Genomic DNA, 23,451 nt, shown 5'->3' with positions numbered 1-23,451 from the left:
AACCGTTTCAGGTTTAGGTTGACCCGAACCCGGATTTTTTCGGGGTCGGGTTCGGGTCGGGTTTCGTGTCGTGTCAAAAATTGACACCCTAAAATGATTGCCGTCGGTGCAATCATTGTCGCAGTTTAGGAGACAATCAGCCGCCAAAGTGTTTGTTCAGTACCATTTGGTTATTTGAATTTTTAAATTTCTTTTTAAACTATATACTTCAAAAAATTAATTACAAATTAATTTAAACAAAAAATTTTAATATAATAAATCATAATTTTTAGAAAATTAAACGCTTTAATTTAAAATTATTTTAATTTAAAATATTATATACATTTAAGTTATATTAATTATTAAACTATATCATATTTTAATTAATAGTTAATCAATAATTTTAAAATATTTTATTTAAAGTTTAAAATTTTCTAAAAAATTATCTATATTATTTATATATATATATAATGTAAGAGAACATTTAAAATGTTTTCACTTTTAAAATTTTTATTTAATTTAAATTATTTAAATTAAGATCTCTTATTTAATTATTTAAATGATATATTTAATTAATAATTAATTAATATTAGTTTAAAATATTTTTTTATATACTTAATTTCCTTTAATATTTTATTTTCAAAATCAGAGAATTATTTCTAATTATTTAATTTTAAATTAGTGTATATACAACAACACAACATCAAGCCTTTATCACCTACGTGGGGTCCAGCTACAATGAATCCTTTTTCTCCATTGTGTTCCTATTAAAAGTCAATTCTCGTTTAATCTAATAAGAAAGGTCATTCTAATTTTTCTAACCAAGTCTTTTTTAGGTCTACCCTACTTTCTTAACATAAAGTCAAATCTAATACTCTACTCTCCCTAACGGTCCATCGCAATGGCCGCGTTTTATGTGACCAAACCATCTAAAGGCGACTTTCTCTAATCTTATCTTCTACTGGAGCTAACTCCAACTTTTCAGCGTATATGTCATTCGTATCCTATCTCTAAGGGTAAAGCCCTCATCCACCTGAGCATCCTCATCTCTGCCCACTTACTTAGTAATTATGCTTCTCTTTTAAAGGCCAACTTCGGCAACATAAAAGCATTGCAGGCCTTCACTACCATCTTATAGAAATTTTCCTAGTTGAGGGGGTACATTCAATCACATAAAAGCCGATGCATTCTAACTTCAACCATCCAACTGAATTCTGCTGATAATACCCATCTATGTCACCTCACTCTGAACAATAGATCAAGATATCTAAAACGTGTACTCTTTTAAATGACTTTGATCGCCAAAGTCACAATCCCTCACTAGGGTCTATTACTACTAAAATTGCAACTCCAATATATCCGTTTTTGATAAGCTCAGCAGAAACTTTTTAGACTCTAAAGTTGACCTCCATAATTCAAGTTATCCTTCAACTCCCTCTCTAGTCTTATCAACAACGAAAAGAAATACATCAAGCAAAAGCATAACAACCAAGGTACATCCTCTTGCAATGTTAAGTGAGAACATCCATGACTAAAGCAAAAAGATAAATGGGCTTAGGCTGATCCTGTGATGTAACACACGAAATAGGGAAATAACTTGGTCAATCACCTTGTGTTTGGAACACAAGTAAATAGCTCCGCATACATATCTTTAATATTTGAATATAATGCATTATTGACTCCTTTCTTTTCAAGAACTCTCCATAGCACTTTCTTGGAACTTTATCCATATGCTTTTTTAAATTAAGTGTAATTATAAGGAAATATTTTTATTTTAAAGTTATTTCTTTAAATATCATAACTCAATTAATAATTAACTAAATTAAATTCAATATTTTCCTAAATTTTATAAAAAATTATTTCTTAAAATTTTTTCAATTTTAGAGAACTTTTAATATTTAATTTAGTTTGATTGAAACTTATTTTTAAAATATTAAATATTTTTTAAAATTATTTTAAACCATTTTAATTACATTAAACTTTAAAAATTCATATTAAATCATTTTAAATCATAAAAATTCATGTAAATACCTTAATTTTTTTGGAAAATTAGCATTTTAATCTTAAAATTATTTTCAAAATATTAAAACTTAATTTTTCTTGAACTTTTCGTAAATTATTCATAAATATTGAATTAATGTTTTTTTCTCCACTAATCGACATCCTTTTATCTTCAAAATTCGATTGAAATGCATATTTTTTTTTTTTTTGTTTTTTTTTTGTATATTGTTTTTTTTATTTTTATTTTTTGATTTTTTTTTTGTTTTATTTTTGTATTTATGTCTTTTTTACCCATAACTCTTTCAAATCTCCTCAATAAGATAGTCATATGAACTTAAAGCTTACTAATCTTTCCCTTTATTTATCTATCCACTATGAGCCTGCGGTTAAATTTCTATAATACAGTTTATCTCTTATCTAGCTGTTATTGACGCTAGTTACTTGATGCATGAGTTGGTTAGACAAGCAACAGCTAAACTGGAATGGAGAAATCTAGCACTTGAAAAAAAGACGCTACTGAGGACATCAGCAGCGATTTCGACACATGTACCTCCAGGAGATTCCCCCCCGGAATTTGAAAAGCACTTGTGGAAAACATGGAATTCACTCCTTGAATCCCTATATGTCTTTTTCAAATTCTTCCTCCCTTGCTCTTGCGGCCGCTCCCCAAACAACCCAAGCCGCGGCCTCTTTGGCAATCCACTTCCCGCCGGTCGGCCCGGGTTCGGGTTGAAGAAATCAACCCGTTTTAAAAATCGGGTCGGGTTCGGGTTGCCACGGAAACACGAAATTGACCCGAAAGTGACACGAAAACTCATATTTGACCCGAAAATCCGAGTTTGACCCGTTTTTGACCCGATTTTGACCCGAAAAAATAAGATTGACCCGATTTTGACCCAAAAACTAGCAATTTTGGGTCAATTCCGTGTCATTCGTGTCGGGTCGGGTTCGGGTCCGGAAACCTGACCCGTTTTTAAAAACGGGCTGGGTTCGGGTTGACCCGAACCCGACCCATTGACCCGAATTGACACCCCTAATCATTTCCTAATTAAAAACCAAGGACGCGGTTTTAACTTAATCTGATTAAGTAATTTGCGCCTGCCGTTGGATGCTCCGCATTTTGAATCAATCCGAACGATGACTCAATCCGAGGGAATCGTATATTCGGTCGGATGGGATCGCAGAACAGCGCGATCTTGATCATTAATCGTAAGATGAACAGTCCGTATCCCGCAGTAATAATAGGGCGTAAACCAAACGCTAATCTAAGAAAACGTCTCGTTGTTGTGAAATAGACGATGAAACTTAATGAAATTTGGAACTTAGAAAGCATGCATAGAGAGCATTCATGGGGGGAAAATCGCGTTCTGAAACGCGCTGTATGAAAAAGTTATTTAACCCTAAGTTTCCTAAACTAATGTTTGAGTTTTTACCTAATCCAATGAATGGATTCAGAAGATCTTTGGCTTGTTGCACTTGTAGATTGTCCACGCTCCTTTTAATAGAAGAAACCGTGTTCCAAAATGCACTAGATCGATGGGAATTTGTCTTGGAAAGGTTTGGGCTTCGGTTCCTTGGAGATCTCACTGTCGGCGAGGCTTGACCGGTGGATTTAGCTTGGGAAAGGTGGAGGGAAACCTTGGGAGCTCACACAAGCAAGGGCTCGGGCTTGGACATCTTAGGACAAGAAAACCAAAGCAAGATCCTCTAATGTATGCTCTAATGCTCCTTTTTATAGCCCTAGGCCCATGATGGACGGCTAATATCATTTCTAGGGCTAATAACACTTCTAGGTCAACTCATGGGGGTGGGGGGGCTTGACGTAAATAGGTCAAGTTTGACCAAACAAGGCTTGGGTTGACCAAGCCATGAGTTGACCTAGTCAACTTGGTCAATTGGACCCAAATGGGTGAGGGATTGAGCCAAGAATGATTTGAAATTGATTGGAATTCAAATGGGGAAGATTTGGGCTACTTTGGTCAACCTAGGTTGACCTGGTGACCCAAGACCTAAGTCTGGGCTCCACAGACTTGGTTTGACCCACTGAACCCAATGGAAGAGTTCTTGGGGTATGGCTTGGTCAATTTGACCAAGTCAACCCCCCTTGACCCAGGCTTGAGTGAAAATCAAGGTCAACAGTTACTTTTTTACTTTTAGGGCATTGCATGCTATCAAATGACTTATTTAGCATCATCAGTCAATTTTCACCGCCTGAGGTTCTACTACACCCTGAAAGCGAGGAAGGCTTCAACCTCAAAAATAGCTGCAAATGTCTGTTTATTTCCTCCTCTCATTCTCGACATTCTATTCTGCCCTTCTCCCATGAGCTAAGCTTCTAGATCAGCAAACTGCATCATGGAATCAAAAGTCATTTCCCCCACAGTACTATGTACAGTTATAGCTTTGCTGGAAATTTGCCCATCAGCTGCTTTTTAGTATCAGGGTTCATGACTTCGTAGTAAAATAAATAGCATAAGAGTGAATAGTAAGCTTTGCAATTTAATTTAAGTAACATGATAGTTATGTGAAGTTCTATCCAGAACATGATGCAATTATATGCTTAATTATTAATAGAGACGACATGTCAATGTCATACGTTCATTAATTTGTAACCAGCTGTTAAATCTCAACCTTACGATCCCGAAGACATCCACGGCTGTGAACAGTAATCCGTGGGAAGACTACAAGGATTGCATTAATTCCTCCCATTGATTTAGGAATAATTGTATTCATATTATTATAAGAGTTATTTGTTTCCTTATTGATATACCTTGTATAGATCTATAAATAGGGAGTAGATTGCTTAATAAAATTCAAGCTTTTCCCTCTCAAATCCTCGTTCTTAACACCAGCAATACATGAAATTGTAAGTGGCATTAACTTGATCAATTTCTGAACTTGTAGGTACTGAGTACTGACAACATGAACTTTCATTCAACTTGTATTTCACTTTTAAGGAACTTACGTCTATTAACAATGCAAAATTTCTTTCAAACTTGAACTTGACTTTAGGGCAGAATACATGATTTGTAAGCAATTTATAAAAAATAAGATTCATGCACATGTCTCGATGTCTACTTATAACTATACTTTCACTTATAGTTGCATTTGATCATTCTCACATCTGTTTAAGACAAATGGAGACTTGCTAGATTCTCCTTATAACCTACTTACTCTTATAGCTCTACTTGGTCATCTCGTCTCTCTTCTCTGTTCAAGACAGATTAAGTAATATATGAAAAGAAACATGTAAGGGTAAATGAATTTTAATATTGTTTGATTAATAGGAGGCAAATGAACAATTTCGGCATGGTAAGAATCAAAATTGTGTTTCTCTGGTAAAATTAGAAATATATAATTGTAAATTTTGCACAAAGTGCAAGTGTTTGACTGTTTCCTGCATCTTAAGATGTTTTGTACTGATATAATGTGGAGGAAAGTAAGTGCTGGTAAGGCAAGTATATTTAGGTAAATTGATGACCTGACGTAAACTTATCAAATGTAGTTCATAATGGTTGCTTTATCTGGGAACTGATGCTAAATGCAGCTCCTTACAACAAATGGTGTGTAGAAACTCATGGACATCATTTATTAAGAATTGTAGAATTTTGATGATTGTATCATTGACTTCCTCTGTATATTGTTCAATTTCTTCGTAATGCTAGGCACTTTCAAGAAAAGGAAATTTATTTTGTCATTTCATATTATAATCAGGCTATACTGTCGATTGCCCTTGAGGATGGTAATTACTTGCAAGAAGCATGGGAGCATGTATTAACTTGCCTTTCACGGTTTGAACATTTACTCCTGTTAGGGGAAGGCGCACCACCAGTTGCTTCATTCTTCTCTGCGTCTATCCCTGATTCGGATGATAAGTTACAGAAGTCTCCCCTAGCTCCAAACTTGAAGAAAAAGGGAAATGCTCTCCAAAACTCAGCAGTAATGGCTGTTGTTCGTGGGGGTTCATATGATAGTGCGTCGGTAGGATCTAATTCTAATATTACAGGGTTGGTTTCTCCGGAGCAGATAAACAACTTTATTTCAAATATACATTTATTAGACCAGATTGGAAGCTTTGAGCTGAACCACATATTTGCCCATAGTCAAAGATTGAATGGTGACGCTATAGTAGCTTTTGTAAGAGCCCTTTGTAAGGTTTCCATGGCAGAATTGCAGTCCCCTACAGATCCTCGTGTTTTCAGCCTCACCAAAATAGTAGAAATTGCGTAAGTTTTCTCTTCTAATGAATTTTACTACACACTGTGCTAGGCAAATCAAAATACATTATGACCTAATTTCTCTATATGCATGCAGGCACTATAATATGAATCGCATCAGATTAGTTTGGTCTCGCATTTGGAGTGTTCTTTCTGATTTTTTTGTATCAGTTGGTTTGTCAGAAAATCTTTCAGTTTCTTTTTTCGTTATGGATTCATTGCGGCAGTTGGCTATGAAGTTCCTTGAAAGAGAGGAGTTGGCAAACTATAATTTTCAGAATGAATTTTTGAGACCTTTTGTAGTCATCATGCAGAAAAGCACTTCTTCAGAAACCAGGGAGTTGATTGTTAGATGTATTTCTCAGATGGTTTTGAGTCGAGTTAGTAATGTGAAATCTGGATGGAAAAGTGTTTTTAAGGTAAGATGGGACTTAGTGAGCCACTCGTTTTTAATTTAAAGCTCTTTGGACTTATTTTAATATTTTTTCAGTATTGCTGTAAGTTTTCACTTTCTTCAAATAAATTGAAGCTCTGAATAATCAGTGATTCTTTTCATATTTGTTTAGGTATTTACTATTGCTGCTGCTGATGAGCGAAAAACTATTGTCCTATTAACTTTTGATACCATGGAGAAAATAGTTCGAGATTATTTTCCCTATATAACAGAGACTGAGACTACAACTTTCACAGACTGTGTAAAGTGCCTTATCACATTCACAAATAGTAAATTCAATAATGATGCCAGCCTTAATGCTATTGCGTTTCTTCGCTTCTGTGCTGTTAAACTTGCTGAAGGAGGACTTGTTTGCTATGATAAAAACAATGAATGTAATTATGCCAATGGAGATGTCTCTGAGGGAAATATTTCAAATTACAAAGATAATCATATTTACTTATGGGTTCCTTTGCTTGCTGGTAAAGATATTGTTAAGGTCTTAACGTTTTTTTGCAGCCGTTATCTTACTGAATTTTGTTTAGGCATCCCAATCCGGGACTAAATTCTTACTGTAAATGCATTTTCAGGTTTGTCAAAATTAACATCAGATCCAAGGACAACTATCAGAAAGGGCGCTTTGGAGGTACTGTTTCACATTTTAAAGGATCATGGACACCTGTTCTCGAGCACCTTCTTGATCTACATTTTCAAATCTGCCATATACCCAATTTTTAAAGAAAATCAAATGCATGATGGTCAAATCTCATCTGAAGATGGTTATGAGCAACTAGGTGAAGAACCATCTAATGCTGAAATAAGAACAGTGGCGGCAGGATGCTTGATCGACTTACTTGTAACATTTTTTGATGTTGCTCGCTCTCAATTTATGCATGTGGTAGAAATTCTATCCAGTTATATTAGCAGTCCTTATCGGCAATCTTCAAGCACTGGTGTAGCTAGTTTGCTACAGTTGACTGAGCATCTTGGAAGAAATCTCTCAGATGCAGAATGGAGGCATATTTTGTTGGCCCTAAAAAATTCAGCTACATCTTGTTTTCCTGTAGCTAAACAAATTGCGGATACTATGTCTAAAGTTGAGATACCAGATAGATTTCAATCTTACTCTGATGCAGGAGACTATTCAGATCAGGAATCCGTCATTGATGATGAAGAGGATGCTAATATGGAAAAAGCATCATATGCTATAGTGAGATTGAAGAACCATATAGCAGTTCTATTTTCAATCATTGAGGTATTTTTGATCAAACTTCTCACAATAAATTCATTCATCAAATATTTCAAGTGTTTTTTTCAAGTAAATATAAAACTCATTCCTTCTGTCATATCTTTGTGCATTGCTGAATTATGCTGTTCCAAAATTGATGTATTATTTGTTATAACTATAACGAATTTAAATAATCTTTTTTTTTTCTTTTAACAAATTAATTAAATGACAATAATTCTTGCATGTTGCGTTGTTATTAGTTTCCTATGCAGGATTCTTGAAGTACTTGTATCAATTATTACTATAATAGCAGACATCCTTGTAAATTTAAGTGTTTAGTTTTTAGATTAGACTTCCTTTACCCTCCGATGTTAAAGGGCATCAATTTCTTGTCAGAACTATAACATATGGAATGTTTTCGAGTAGCAAAGAACATGCTTATCAAGCACAGTACAGCCAAGAAGGCTTGGATTGTTTGTATTCTGACTAGAAACTATAAGTGGACGCATTTCTACCTTTTTTTTGGGTTTTGCAGTTTCGCTGTTTGGAATGAATCTCAGCACCTGGAAAATCTTGTGCACGGTACAGGAAATTAGACTTGGCATCCGTTTCGTTGGATCATTTTGTAAGCCGTGGTTTATCAGTACATCCCTGCAGGCTTAGAAGCTGTTAATGGTTCAAGCACAATGGAAGCCAATATCACTTGGATCACTAATGCATAGGATTTTTTTTTTCTTTTTGGGTTCAATATTCCTTGAGTAGGCTTGGAATAAATTCGTCCTCTCTATTGGCCAAATGGTGGCAGAAGTTCTTTTATAGAGATATCTATTAAAGCCCAAGGAGAAAAGGAAAAGTCATCAAAATAAACGTGTTGATTTCTGCCCTTGATTCTTGTAAAAATTGGATCAAGAAAACCATATGCAAGAAAGGTGGACTTTTCTAAAGTTACAGATTCAGAAGTTTCTAGTGCAATAAGTTTCAAGTATTTAAGCTGTATGAAACCATATGTACCCACAAAAATGTTGTTAAAATTGGTTTGGGTCTACTTGTTTAATTAGGTGGGCTGGGAAGTGTCACAAACCGACACAAGAGGTTTAAATATCAAGATGCGAATAGGTGGTGGTTGTACGGTAGTTTAATTTATTTCTTTTAATATTTTGAGCTTTCCAAAAGCAATATCTTCCAAATTCAAAGAGCCACTAAACCATGCAACTTCGTCACATACAAATCATAATATAAATCATTTTTATTTTATGCATTTGCAAGAAAATACAACAAGATACAACTGATACATCTTTTCATATAATACCTATCCTTAGTTGCTTCTCTTCTATTGTATATAAATTCTTTCTTTCATCCATCTAATTTAAAGGAGCATTAAATTTGTGGGTTGAGTTATACAAACAAGTTGGTGGTTAATTACAATTTTATACTGTAATAATTTAAGAACCAAAAAATATGCACTCAAGGCAGTACATGTAATTCTTAACAATTCATTTTGATAAGAGGTTAAACCCTATAATGTACAGACACGGACATGGCGACACAGATACGACACAACATGGACATGGAACGCATCAATAATTGAAAATATTGGACACAAACACAGGTTGGACACGATATTATAATTTTTATATTGTAAAAATAGTGTATAAAAATTGAATAAGTATAATATTAAAAATAAATTAGAAATAATAAGTTATTTAGCTATAATTTGTGTTTAAAATGATTAATATTAAAATGTCAAGAGTCGAATGTCAATGACGTGTATCAGGTATTGAGAGACGAGACGACAATGTTGTTGAGAGTCGGACATCAATGTTATAAAAGAACATATTAATAAATGAATTAAACTTAAAATAATAACTATAATTAACATAAAGAAAGAAATATAATTACCTGCCTTAATTTAAAAAAAAATAGTTTTTTTACTTTAATCTTCAAAGTTTATTTCCTTTAGCTTAATTCCTATAATCATACATATGAGATATACCTTTGGGTGACACCACTTACCCGCTCATGTCTTATCAACTCGCGTTCGATTGTCTTATACTTGATCATCCTTTATCTTTCTTTCTCACACTCACTCGTTCGTTCTTCTTCTCTGTCTACCTTTCACTCTCAATATCATTCGCATTTTCTTTCTCTCACTCATTCGCACTCTATGACTTGCAATCGACCCCCTCTATCTCCATCTCTCTTATTAGTTGGAACCCGCTCGTTGGTTCAATTAAAACGGACACTAGCCATTCCAATTTTTTTCTTAAGCGTCTTTTGCAAGAAGTGGCATTTTTTTAATCGAATTGAGTCTCAAGGGTTTCTCCAGCATGAAACCATAGCAAACAGATTTGAGATGGTTAAAATTAATCTAGTTCAACTTGTTGTCAAATGGGTGAACTAGTCCCAATCATCGACTTTCTCTCATCAACTCCAAATTCTCTATTAGTGACATAGGTCCCCCTTTGAGTTCCCTCACAAGCTTTCTACCATCATTGCAGATTCGCTTGATGTGGAATGGAGATGGAGAAGTTGAGGATGAGGGGGGTAGGTGATCCTATTGAAGCAAGTTTGGTTGCTGTTTGACGGGTGTGATGGGTTGTTGTAGAGGTGTTGCATAGAGAGGAATGACAACAGTAGTTTTGGCTCTCCATTGTTCTGAACATGGTGGCAATGGTGGCAACCAAGTAGGTATAAGGTTCCACATTATGATGACTTGCGTGCCTAAGTAAGCATGTGCCAGGATTAGGTTGACTCCCATCTAAACACTATTTGCAATTTTCCTTCATTGGGTAGTGTCATTGAATTGAAGCTGAGATGAATTTGACCTGAAATCCAATTTGAACCCAAAGCCCAGTCAAAGGATTTGACTCAGTTGAATTCCCCATAATTCTTCTCAGCATAACTTTTGCACGGTTTTTTGGAAAAATGAATATTCTGTCAGTCAATTGTATGAATCAAGTAGTAAGTTCAATCGGTCATGAAGATCATGTAATGTAGTAGGCTCAGTGATATATTTGCCAAAGATGAGGATGATAGAAGCTTGAGATTGTAACAGATAAAAGAAAATATATTGATTTATTTGTCAAAGTGGTTCTTAATTTGATGCAATATACAGTTGTTTCTAATTGCAATGGATTGGAGAAGATCATTATTGTAGGGTTCCTTAAACAATGAAAGGCAGCATGGGATAGTGTGAATGTGAAACCACAGCAAAATTATATACCACAATTAGATTGCAAGAGAAGATAACAATCTACGGTGTCTTTGGAATTGGCGAGTGAAGAAATGGTATTTGTGTCTCAACAACATCAAATAGGTTTTTTTAGGTTTGGGAACTTTTAAGCCGTTTAGTGAAATATCTTTGGATAATTTGGGCTGTAGGGGTCTTGCTAATATTTTTTTATAATGTATATTATTAATTATGTATGTGTATGATGATGCAGTAGTTAATTGATAAAAGTTGTAAATAAATTGGATGGGGTTGCTAGGTTTAACAGTAGATCCGTACAAATTTTTAATGAATCGGATGGGATTACTATTGATCTAGTTATAAGCTTATTTGTATTTGATTTTAGATGATAACATTGAGAAGCTTACATTGAACTGATGTCTTATAGGTCTCCTAATAGAGACAGGACAACTCCAATTCAGTCATAGAGAACCTAAATCTCTTAACAGCTATAGTGTGCCTATTTTCTTTCCATATAAGCATTTGAGATGGTGCAATACTTTACTAGACAAATGCAATGGGATGAAGGGAAAATGGTTGCCTATGATTAAAATCAATGATTCAATTTTCTCCTTGTCCATAAGTACCATGTAGTATACAATCTGATAGGAAATAATTGAGTTCGCAAGTAACCCTAAGGGAAATAATTGAGTTCGCAAGCAAACCTATCACTAATTGGCAAAAACAATGAGAATAACGTAAAATATGGACCAAAATCAGCCACAAAACGTTTGTATTGCAACAAGGAAATAAAAGCCAAATGAACATGAAGCAAGATACAAGTGATCATCAATTCGAGAGGAGGATCGTTCTCTCCCAATCTCTAGACAAAGCAATCCAGAGCCAAAACACCAAGGAACTCCGAGAAACTCAAACTAAGCATAACCTTAACCCTAAAACAAACCATCCTATTAATACACATGATTCTCTAATTCAAACTCCCTTATTCAAATTTTCCCTCTCACCCTAGCCGCCCAAACCCCTCTCTCCCAATTGCTCCAAGTGGGGCCCACACATGTGGGCGGCAAGCATTAAAGGAGACGGACCTTTTCCGCCTCCTGTAAACGTGAGCCGGCCCAGTGGCTGACTGGGCCGGTTCAGGATGAACCGGCCTATCAATGCCGCCCTCCCAAAGAATCACCTTGTCCTTAAGATGAAAACTAGGAAATTGATGTTTCACCCTCTCGTATGGTTATCACGTTGCATCATAGTCAGGCAGATTCTTTCAATTGATTAGCACTTCTTTGGCTTCATCTTCTTTCTAGCGAACCCCCATCAACTCTAAGGTTTCGAGAATCACTTCCAAATCCTCAGTAAGCGTTACCGGTAACTTCGAGCTGACTATATAATCTCCAATGGCTTTTCTCAGCTGCGACACATGGAAAATCGGATGAATAGTCACCGTGGGTGATAGTTTCAGCCGATATGCTACCGCTCCAATTTTTTCCAATATTACATAAGGTCCAAAGTATCTTGGAGCGAGCTTCCCATTTCTCGTGTTGGCAACTATCTTCTGTCGTATGGTTGGAGCTTCAAGAACACCCTCTCTCCTACTTCGAACTGTATGTCCTTCCTATGCCCATTAGCTTATTTTTTCATAATCTGTTGAGCTCTCAGAGTCTTAGTAGATATTTCTTCAATTCCTCTAACACTCTATCTCTCTCCCCCAAGTACTCCTCCACTGAAGAAACAGTAGTACTGCTACTCCCAAAGTGCATCAAGTGAGGAGGGTCCCTTACGTACAACACCTTGAATGGAGTCATCTGTGAAGCCGAGTGAAAAGAGGTGTTGTACTAGTACTCCGCCCATGATAGCCACTTGGCCCACAACTTGGGTTTCTCCGATACAAAGCATCTCAAGTAGGTCTCCAAGCTCCTATTGACCACTTCCGTTTGGCCATCTGTCTGTGGGTGGTAAGCGGTGCTCCTCTTCAAAACTATCTCCTGTAACATGAACAACTCCCTCCAAAAATGACTGAGGAAAACCTTATTTCTATCCGATACAAATTCATTTGGTACCCTATGCAATTTGACCACCTCTCTGATGAAAGTTGAAGCCACTATCATCGCGGTGTAAGGGTGTCGGAGGGGAATAAAATGAGCATACTTGCTCAATCTATTCACCACCACCAGAATCACCGTGAAGCCTTCAGAACGGAGTAGCCCATCTATGAAGTCCATGTATATCTCCTCCCATACTCGTCCCGGTAATGCCAACGGCTGTAGCAGTCCCCCTGGCATAGCCAGGTATTTGTTCCTCTAACAGATCTCACACCTGGCCACAATCTCCTCTACGTCTCTATGCATTCCCATCCATTAAAGCTCGGAAACTAACCTCCTGTAGGTCTTCTACACCCCTGAATGGCCCCCAACTGCGCTTCCATAAAATTCCTGGAATAAGTTTGGGATGTGGATTGAGGTCCTGGGCATCACGAACCTCTCCTGATACAACAGTTTGCCCCCCTATATTGAGTACCCTGGGTGGCTACCACCTTCCCTCAGTAAATCTATCTTGATCTTCCCCAACTCCTCATACCTAGAGCTCTCCTCCTTAATGGCCTCCTAATCCAGCATCAAAGGAACGAACACGGCCATTGTCTGTAGCTCCCCCATACATCTGGACAAGGCATCTGCCCCCTTGTTCTCCCCTCCTTGTCAGTACTGGATTTCAAAATCATATCCCAACAATTTCGACATCTATCTCTGATGCTCTTCAGTCACAATCCGCTGCTCCAACAAGTATATCAAGTTCCTCTAATATGTTCTGACAATGAAATGCCTTCCTAACAGGTATGGTCGCCACTTATGGATGGCTAAAACGATAGCCATCAACTCCCTCTCATAGACTGATTTCAGCCTGGCTCTGGCTGCTAACACCTGGCTGAAGTAGGCAATGGGTTGTCGATCCTGCATGAGTATTGCCCCCAATCCGTATCCTGAAGCATTTATCTCCACTATGAAGGCCCGAGTGAAGTCTGGTAAAGCTAAGACTGGTACTGTGGTCATAGCCTTCTTTAGTTTTTCAAATGATGTTATGGCTGCCTCCCTATAAGAATCCACCTTTCTTTAGCTGCTCTGTTAGTGCCCATGCTATATTATTATACCCTTTTACGAATCTCATATAGTACCCCGTCAGCCCTAAGAATCCTCTCAACTCCTTCATATTCCTAAGTAAGGACCATCTTAACATAGCCTCCACCTTTGACTGATCGGATGCCATACCTTGGACACGATATGACCCAAGTACTTCATACTGGTCTGGGCAAAGCAACACTTCTTCAGGATGGCCCTCAGCTGATGATTCTGTAGAACTCCCAATACCAACTTCAAGTGCTTTAGATACTCCTCAGTTCTGTTGTACACTAAGATGTCATCAAAAAACACCAGCACAAAGTTCCGGAGATACTGTCTGAACACCCAGTTTATCAGTTGGTAAGCCCAAATGGAATAACCAGAAACTCATAATGGCCCTCGTGTGTTCGGAACGTTGTCTTTGAGATGTCTTCCTCCCTCATTCGGATCTGATGGTATCCCGACTTCAAATCCAATTTGGAGAATATCACTGCTCCATACAGTTCATCCAAAAGCTCGTCAATCACTGGAATGGGAAATTTATCCAGTACAGTCTCCTTATTAAATGCCCTGTAATCCACACAAAACCTTCAACTCCCATCATTCTTTTTGACTAATAAAACTAGGCTAGAGAAAGGACTCACACTTGGTCTGATGATCCCAGCCTCCAACATCTCCTTAATCAGCTTCTCAATTTCATCCTTCTGAATCTAGAGGTAGCAGTAGGGTCGTACACTAATCGTTGACACCCCCCTTCTTTAGAAGAATTGCATGCTCCTGTTCTCTGAGTGGTTGTAACCCTTAAGGTGGCTGGAACACCTCACTGAACTGTTGTATGACTGGTTGCACTACAAGAGGAATGTCTCCCTCTTCCCCCATACTGACCATCTCCAATCGTTGCAATTCCACCAAATAGCCACCTCCAATCTCCTGTATGGTTTTGATCATGGACTTGAGAGAAAATCCCGTTCTAGACAGCCCAACATTTCCCTGGATCACCATTCTCCTTCCCCCCACCACCAGTTCCATCCTCAGTGCTCCCCAATTTACCTTAGTCTCCCCCAAGGTTTGCAGCATTTCATCCCCAAGATGACATCCGTACTCCCTAATTTCAAGGGAAGAAAATCCTCCCTCACTTGTATCCCCTGAATAGTCAACATCACTCCCCTACAAACTCGTCTACCCATTTCTACCTTTCCCGTGCCCATTATCACCCTGTACCCTCCTGTATCCACTACTTTCACCCCCAATAGATCAACAATCTGGGTGGAGATAAAATTGCGAGTTGTCCCACTATCTATCAACACTACCACATCCCTATCAGATATCTCACCCTTTACCTTCATAGTGTGATTCAGAGTGAATCCCACTACTGAGTTTAGGGAGACTTCTGCCACATCCAAATGCAACTTCTCCTCCTTTTCCATCTCTAACCCGCTTCGACCTCCTTCTTCAGCTTCCTCATCATCACGAACGGTGAGAACCGGAAGAGTTCGGTCCTTACACCTATGCCCCAACATGTACCTCTCGTCACATCTAAAACACAACCCCTTCGCTCTTTTTTCTTGTATTTCCTTCTCTGTCAGTCTTTTGAAACGTCCCCCATTTCCAGTTCTCTCTCTTGGCACTTCCTTCAGACTCCTTGGTGTCACCCCCTTGGGAGCCAAGACTATAGTCGTCATCCTGTACAACCCCCCCCCCCCCTACTTCTCTCACCAACTGCTTCTGATCCTCCACCAACTAGGCTAGCTTCATGGCCTCCCCCAGGTCTCTTGGCCTCATCACTCTAACCGTTGCTCGGATCTCCTGTTTAAGTTCTTTCATAAAGTTCCCCTCCAGCACTGTCTCCGAGAGCCGATCCAATCTGCTGGCCAAGTACTCAAACCTGTCACGGTAATCTGCCATGGTCCCCTCTTGGGTCATGGCAAAGAATTGCTCGTAGAAGTCTTCTTCCCTACCTGTTCGGAAACATTCCAGTAAGCACTCCTTGAACTCTCTCCAGCTCCTGATAGGTTGCCTCATGTCCCGCCATTGGTACCAAGCCAGTGCTTTTCCCTCCAAGCGGCCGACTTCTCTTCCTCTGTCAGCCCGTTGACAGAAAAATATCTTTCCACCTTATAGATCCAACCATGGCCATCCTCGCCCTCGAAGATGGGCATCTTAAACTTTCTCACCTTCAGGTCATCCCAATTGTCCCTGGATCCTCCATATCCTCCCATGCCACGAACGGGGGTGCTCCCCAGCTATCATGATCTTACCTCTGACGATCATAACCGTATCCTTCATCAACTTACCCTCTCCTTCTTTCAAATTCGGCACCTTGGTGGTGGAAATCCCCCCTCTTCCCACAAAATCAACACCCTTCTTTTCGTAGCCCATACTCATCTTCTCTCTAGAAAGTGGTTCTAGATGTGGTATGACATCCTCTCCCTCAAGGATCTCCACTTCCGGATTTTTCCTCCCCCTAAACCGGTACGGATTCCCTCCTATAACATGGCTGCCGGTGGTCTCCCTTGCTTCCTATGTCATCGGATTGGTCTTCACCTCTATTAGTTTCTTCAACTTCTCTTCCATCAAAGTGAACTTCCCTTCCAAACTTTTGTTGTTAGAGGAGATTTGATTTTGAAAATCAAAGAATTTTCCTTCCAAATCGGATTTTAATTGGCCCAATTTCACCTTCCAACACTTCGACTTTCTTTCCGGCCATCCTTCTTCCCAAGATTTGCGAGAGGATCTTCTTGCAGATGAAATTCCTTTGCTGAAATTTCTGAATTTCACCCGCCGTCGGTCCCAAGACAATGCTCTGATACCAATTTGATAGGAAATACTTGAGTTCGCAAGTAACCTTAAGGGAAATACTTGAATTCGCAACCAAACCTATCACTAATTGGCGAAAACAGCGAGAATAACGTAAAATCTGGCCCAAAATCAGCCACAAAACGTCTGTATTGCAACAAGGAAATCAAAGCCATACGAACACGAAGCAAGATACTAGTGATCCTCAATTCGAGAGGAGGATCGTTCTCTCCCAATCTCTAGACAAATCAATCTAGAGCCAAAACACCAAGGAACCCCAAGAGAAACTCAAATTAAGCATAGCCCTAACCCTAAAACAAACCATCCTATTAATACAAATGATTCCCTAATTTAAACATCCCTCATTCAAATTTTCCCTCTCACCCTAGCTGCCCAAACCCATCTCCCCCAATTGCTCCAAGTGGGGCCCACATGTGGGCCGAAAGCATTAAAGGAGGTGGACCTTTTCCGCATCCTGTAAACATGAGCCGGCCGCTGGGCCGGCTGGGCCTATTCATGATGAACCGGCCTATCACAATCACCATGATTCCTCGTAGGTTTCATTTTCCTTTGTCCGATGATCTTAAATTGATGAGAGAATTGGAGCCCCCTCAACCAATATTATATTTCATCTAGGCATTCTCTGAATGCTCGCTTAGAGATAAAAGAACTGCTGTCTTCACGCCCTTAGAAAATCTTGCATCCTTTATTTTTCAAAGTCAGGTCTGCCACTCTTCCACAATGGAGTCTCCAACATCAATCAAAGCAAATATAGGAATTTTTTTTTTAAATTATTCGCACAACAAATCCAATTTTAAGTCTGTTTGTTTAGTTGAATAATCATTAAAATTTATAGTGGATTTAGTTGAATAATCATTAAAATTTATAGTGGATACTATTAGGCACCAAATCTTAGCGCCAACTTTATTAAAATCTTTAGGTAACCTAAAATCAAGTTTAATATGGTATAGATAGATAAGTTTTCTCACTAACTATTGGTTTCTCCATTAGTCAATAGGAGTTCAATTTTTCTTGATCCTAATTTGTTTAAATGTTCCATTGGTGTATTTGCAAGCTTGCATCCAAGCATCCTAACGAATTAAGATCCTTGGTTTCAAAATTTTTTTTAGTTCGACACCTTTCAGCTTCCTTACCTCTTCTTTATGGTCTCCTGTTAGGATGTTATCATAAACACACATAATTAGAATAGATATTTTACCTTCAGATGATTTCTTGGTGAATAAAATATAAATAGATTTTCTTTGACAGTTCTCATGCTTGAATATATCGAACTTAGCTCTTGGTGATTGTTTTATGATATATAAAGATTTTTTTTGTCTGTAGACTTGGTTTGTATTACATTTATTCACAAATCTAAGAGGAATTGTCATATAAACTTTAGCATATAAATATTTTTTTAGAAAGACATTTTTCACATCTAGTTGGTGGAATGATCAATTTAAACAAGCAATAAGATAATTTTCATGAGCATAGCCTCCCCTTAATAATAGTTTGGAACATTGCTAGTAATCATAGTTGATTGAACCTCCAAAAGGAGTCCATTTTTTTCTGCTATCATGTTTTTTTGAATTTTGATGTAAAAAGTTCAGTGAACAATTTCTTGTTGGAGGAGATATTCTTTAAAAATTGAATGAAAATGAAATTAGTTTCAGACTTATCTAAAAAGGTCTAGGTGATTCTAATGTGATCATCAATGAATAGAATGAACTACCTTCCGAGATATTATTCACCCTACGTATAGGCCCCAGCCCGAGATGTGACTATGGATTGCTGCAAAGGGCCATGAGGCCTTATAGGGATTAATGAGGTTAGGAAGTTCGAGTGTGCTCAAATAATCGCCAATTTTAAATTTATGTTGATGAAAAGCAAGGGAATAATTTTTTAATTATATGAAATTTGGATAACTAAGTTGAAAGTACCACAAAATAATTTTGTTTATTGGAGAAAGATGCACATTGAGTATTTTTCATTTTCCTTTTAGTATTCTCTTCATAATTAAGGAGGTTGAGACTTTTTTTTTTACCTTGTCGGTTATATTCATCATGTCTCAATCATGAAATTCCAAATGAGTAGAAAGAAAATTAGTATAGTTCATCTCCTCCATAATTTTACTGATTGATTATGGAGGTCAACCTTAGATTATGGAGGTCCACCTTAGAGTTTAAAGGTTTTCGTTTGAGTAGATCTAAAATTGAATATATGGAGTGCAATTTTAGTAATAATACATCTAGTGGGGGGATTATGACTTTGGGTGATCAAGTCATAAATAAAAGTACACATTTTAAATATCTTGGTCTATTGTTCAGAGTGATGGTGAAATAGGTGGGGATACTATTAGTAGAATTCAAGTTGGATGTTTGAAGTGGAGGAATGCATCGGGCTTGTTGTGTGATAGAAAAGTCCCTAGGGAAAATTCTAAACGATGATAGTGAGACCTACAATGTTTTATGGTGCGGAATGTTGACCATTAAAAGTGAAGCATAATATTATGTTAAGTGTTGCAGAGATGAGAATACTCAGGTGGATGAGTGGCTTTACTCTTAGAGGCAGGATACAAAATGAGCATATACTTGAAAAGGTTGGAGTAGTTCCACTGGAAGATAAGATTAGACAGAGTCGCCTTAGATGATTTGCTCACATAAAACAGTGGCCTTCCGATGACCGGTTAGGAAAGTAGATGCATTAGATTTGACTTATGTTAAAAAAAGTAGAGGTAGACCTAAAAAGAATTGGTTAGAAAATATTAGAAATGACATTTATTTATTAGATTTAGATGAGAATTTGACTTTTAACAGGACAATGGAGAACAAGGATCCATATAGCTGACCCCACATAGTAGGATAAAGGCTTGTTGTTGTTGTTGATAATGAGGTAAAAAATGCTTATGAATCTAGAGAAATTAGTTAAGAACCAAAAAGCTAGTGATATTGAGTATTAATGCTAGTTAATTATGATGTTGATCCATCAAGCACTTTTATTAAATGGTCATTGAAACATGGATGAAAAGTTTGGAATAAGGAAGCATCCCTTATATTTGACCAGTTGCTCTGGAGTCCATAATCCAATATTATGATTTTCATTTTGAGCAATCAAGGCATTCCAAATCATATCTTATTTAGCAATCAGACCAATGATGATATCTGTTGCGGAAGGCTTTGGTTTGATGTTGCCATGGGATCTTGATCCATTGCTGGATGAAGCGCTAGAGGAATATCTTCTTTCAAAGGCCATTTTTTGTTAAACCATTATCATGGTTTAAACGAAAAATCCTTAAGAGGAAGGATGGGGAAGACCTAGAATTCTGAGAGGATGCAAAAAATAATGAAGTGTATTTTTAATACCATGTTGAAGAAAATGAGAGAATAATATTGCATATTTTGTTATTCCAAAGAGTAAAGGAGATAAAATATTATTGGGAGAGACATTGCTCATAAAAAACGAAAATTGTAATTAACTTGATTAACTATAATTAATTTAACTTTTAAAAAGTTATTTTGCATAAGAAATAGTAATTCATGGACTGCATATAGAAGGCGGAATAGTGGTTAATTGTTAAGGTAGTGCGGTTTAATTGAATACAAATTTGATGTGCTGTTATTTATAATTTCCACATTTATATTAGTTGCTGTAGAGTATAGATTTATGGATATTCTAACTCTAATAACATTAAAAGTATAACGAGCATGCCCAATTGGAAATGATAACAAATATTAACATGGAAATTTAGGATAATGACATAAGCGTGGTTCTTTCAATAATATTCTTATAATAGTATGCCACTAAGGAACAACTATGCTAAAGGATATGGATTGACAAGCGAGGATTAAATTGATAAAAAATTGTCTTGTGATTGATGACTAAAGTAGATGTTTTGCATTGCATCAGTTCATTGGGTTGTGAACAACTCTATTCTGAAGAATTGAAATGTTGTTGGAAGAAGTATTGGAGCATCTTGACTAAATTTGTTTAACTAGCAAAATTCATCCCACAGAAATTCATTCTAAAGAGAAATGAATGGGAAATCCATTCTGAAGAAGAGGCAAGGTTTAGAAAATCCATCTAAATTAGAATAACATGAAGTGGGAAAACGACCCATCAAGAACAATATCTGTAGAGAAGGCTTTTGTCTTTGATCATAAGTAACAATATTATCAACTATAAAAAGATATCTTTGAAATCTTGAAGGTTCGTATGCGTGGTGACAGACTATTTGATTTTATGCTGTTATTATATAGAATTGATTGAAAGAAGCTTTTTCTTTTCCTCCATTTGGCTTCATAGTTAGGCTTGGTTAATTTAGAGGTTGGTTTTGTTGGGATGGGTGGGATTTAGTCAAGATGGTGTTTGGTAAATGGGATTGGATAAGATATAAAAATTGAGTTGAGTGGATTATTTTTTTTTTAATTTAATTGATTTTATTTATTTTTTAAAAAAGGATCTCAATCTTCAAAAATGATTTGGGGAATTTGATTGTTATTAGGTTGCTTTGAAATTGAATAGAGGTTGTTAAGGAAATTTGCATGTAGTTAGCTTGAAAGAAAGCTTAAGGCATGCATCAACCCCTTCCTAGATGTAGCATTGCCGAGAGCTTTATGTACTAGGTACGTCATTTTTTAGTTGAGAGGGGACTTTTCTTACATATTTATAGTTATATTTTCAAGAATAAGAGAAAGATAATAAGGATTATGTGGAACTTAGTTTGGTGAGGTAGAGGGGGATCGGATGTGATGGGAGAAGATTAGAGTGGGGCATCAAAAGTAAGGATTGTGATGGAACTTTGTCATTGATTTGTTGAGAAGGGATAAATACTGATCCGATGAAGTAAAGAAGAGATTGTGAATGTTAGAAGAATGAGGCTTGAAGGGGGAGGGAGGCAAAGGTACAAAAAGAGCAGGAAGAGTCTCAAGGCTAGGGGAAAGAGAGGGGAAATCTATTTCTTTATTACTTAATCAAGCTTTATTAGTTACAACCAAGGCTTGCTATTTCTAATAGTAGACATATTATAGATATTCTAAAATAATACGACAATTACAAGCAGACAAATATATCAAAATGACAAATACAAGCAATTTTCTTTAAACATGACCGTGATGATGACATCTCCTGTGACAAAAGATAGGAATGACAGGCTAAAACAAGACCATATAAATGAACACAATGTCTCATAATTGGGAACTCAAGTAAACATCTTGCATCACTTGGTAAATCAGTACTGGAGTTCTAACGTATCCTTATCTGGATTGAATTTAAACATTTATGTCCATTTCTTCGCTCAATCAATTGCAAATTTATTCCAATCTTTGTTCCTTGAATAGACTGTCCAAAAATTATATGAGCTGCACCGAAAAGTGTTCTCATCAACTCATATCACCATTTTCTTGGACATTCTATCATCCATCGCATCCCATGCAAGTGAAGTGAACTGCCACACCACCTTACTTCATAAGCTGGAGAGACTCTGCTCCCTGCTGGAGATTCCTGAGCCACCTTTAGTCCATTTCGAGAATGAATGCCATCAGAGCTATCTCAATATATTGAAGAAAATGCTGATAGATAACGTTCCAGTCTCAGAGGAAACATGCCTCAAATCTCTAATTGTTTCAGAATGCCAGAATATGTTAAATATTTACTTAATCTGTGCGGGATTTGGATCAGGAAAACATTCTACAGATAAAAATCTGAAGTTACAAAGAGTTCTACCTTTGGTTTCTTCAAAGAAAGAGGAACTGGCAGCCAGATCTTCTCTTGTTGTGATGGCCATTAAAGGATTGAAGGATCTTGACAGTGATACATTTCGACGAAACCTGCAACTCATTTTCCCTCTGCTGGTCGATCTTCTTCGTTGCGAACATGGCTCACGAGAAGTGCTTCTGGTGCTGTCTGATATCTTTCAATCATCAATAGGTCCTGTAATATCTACACTGTAAATATTTACTTACTTGCAAATGCATTCCTCTTAACACTATTTATAATTATTCTTTATTTTTTTGTTAACAATTTATGTGTCTCCCATTTTGGTAGAATTTATGGCACTGATGATGGTAGTGAAATTGGGCTGTATGGGGCACTGTGAGTTGAAAAACCTTATGGTGTGAACTGCACACATTAGAATTTGTTGTTTTTGATAAGGAAAGATGATGATTTTAATTTTTCTGAAAAGGATGAGAATTTATCCTATTTTATAAATAAGGATGATTAATTCTGGCTGAATATAGTTTCTTTTTTTTTTTTTTGGAAATTTGGTATTATGATAAGCATTTGTTATAAAAATTTGATATTAACTCTTATGAATTCTTAGTGTATAAATTTAGTATATTGGAAATTGTTCAGGTGATAATTCTGAGATTTCATATAGGTTTTTGTAAAATAAGAGCTTTGAAAACTCGTTCATTTGTCTGAAAGTCATTATTTACTGAACAAGATAAACTGTTATTCTTGTATATATATATATATAGTTTAGTACTAATTTTGTATTG

The 23,451-nt window shown here is 36.8% G+C and overlaps 1 protein-coding gene across 1 annotated transcript in view; it reads left to right on the top strand.

Moving 5' to 3' along the window:
• Positions 1 to 23,096, top strand: part of LOC110110007 (brefeldin A-inhibited guanine nucleotide-exchange protein 1) — a 32,164-nt gene extending 9,068 nt beyond the window's left edge. Inside the window, exons 7-11 of the mRNA XM_020841284.2 lie at positions 5,695 to 6,206; positions 6,295 to 6,616; positions 6,764 to 7,112; positions 7,221 to 7,885; positions 22,291 to 23,096. Of these exons, the coding sequence (XP_020696943.1) occupies positions 5,695 to 6,206; positions 6,295 to 6,616; positions 6,764 to 7,112; positions 7,221 to 7,885; positions 22,291 to 22,902 (2,460 nt within the window). The 3' untranslated portion in view covers positions 22,903 to 23,096. The remainder of the gene's footprint in view (positions 1 to 5,694; positions 6,207 to 6,294; positions 6,617 to 6,763; positions 7,113 to 7,220; positions 7,886 to 22,290) is intronic.
• The last annotated feature ends 355 nt before the right edge of the window (positions 23,097 to 23,451 follow it).

The sequence above is a fragment of the Dendrobium catenatum genome, unplaced genomic scaffold, assembly GCF_001605985.2.
Source record: "Dendrobium catenatum unplaced genomic scaffold, ASM160598v2 fragScaff_scaffold_1676, whole genome shotgun sequence".
NCBI lineage: Eukaryota > Viridiplantae > Streptophyta > Magnoliopsida > Asparagales > Orchidaceae > Dendrobium > Dendrobium catenatum.
This window is presented reverse-complemented; position numbering and strand designations above follow the sequence as displayed.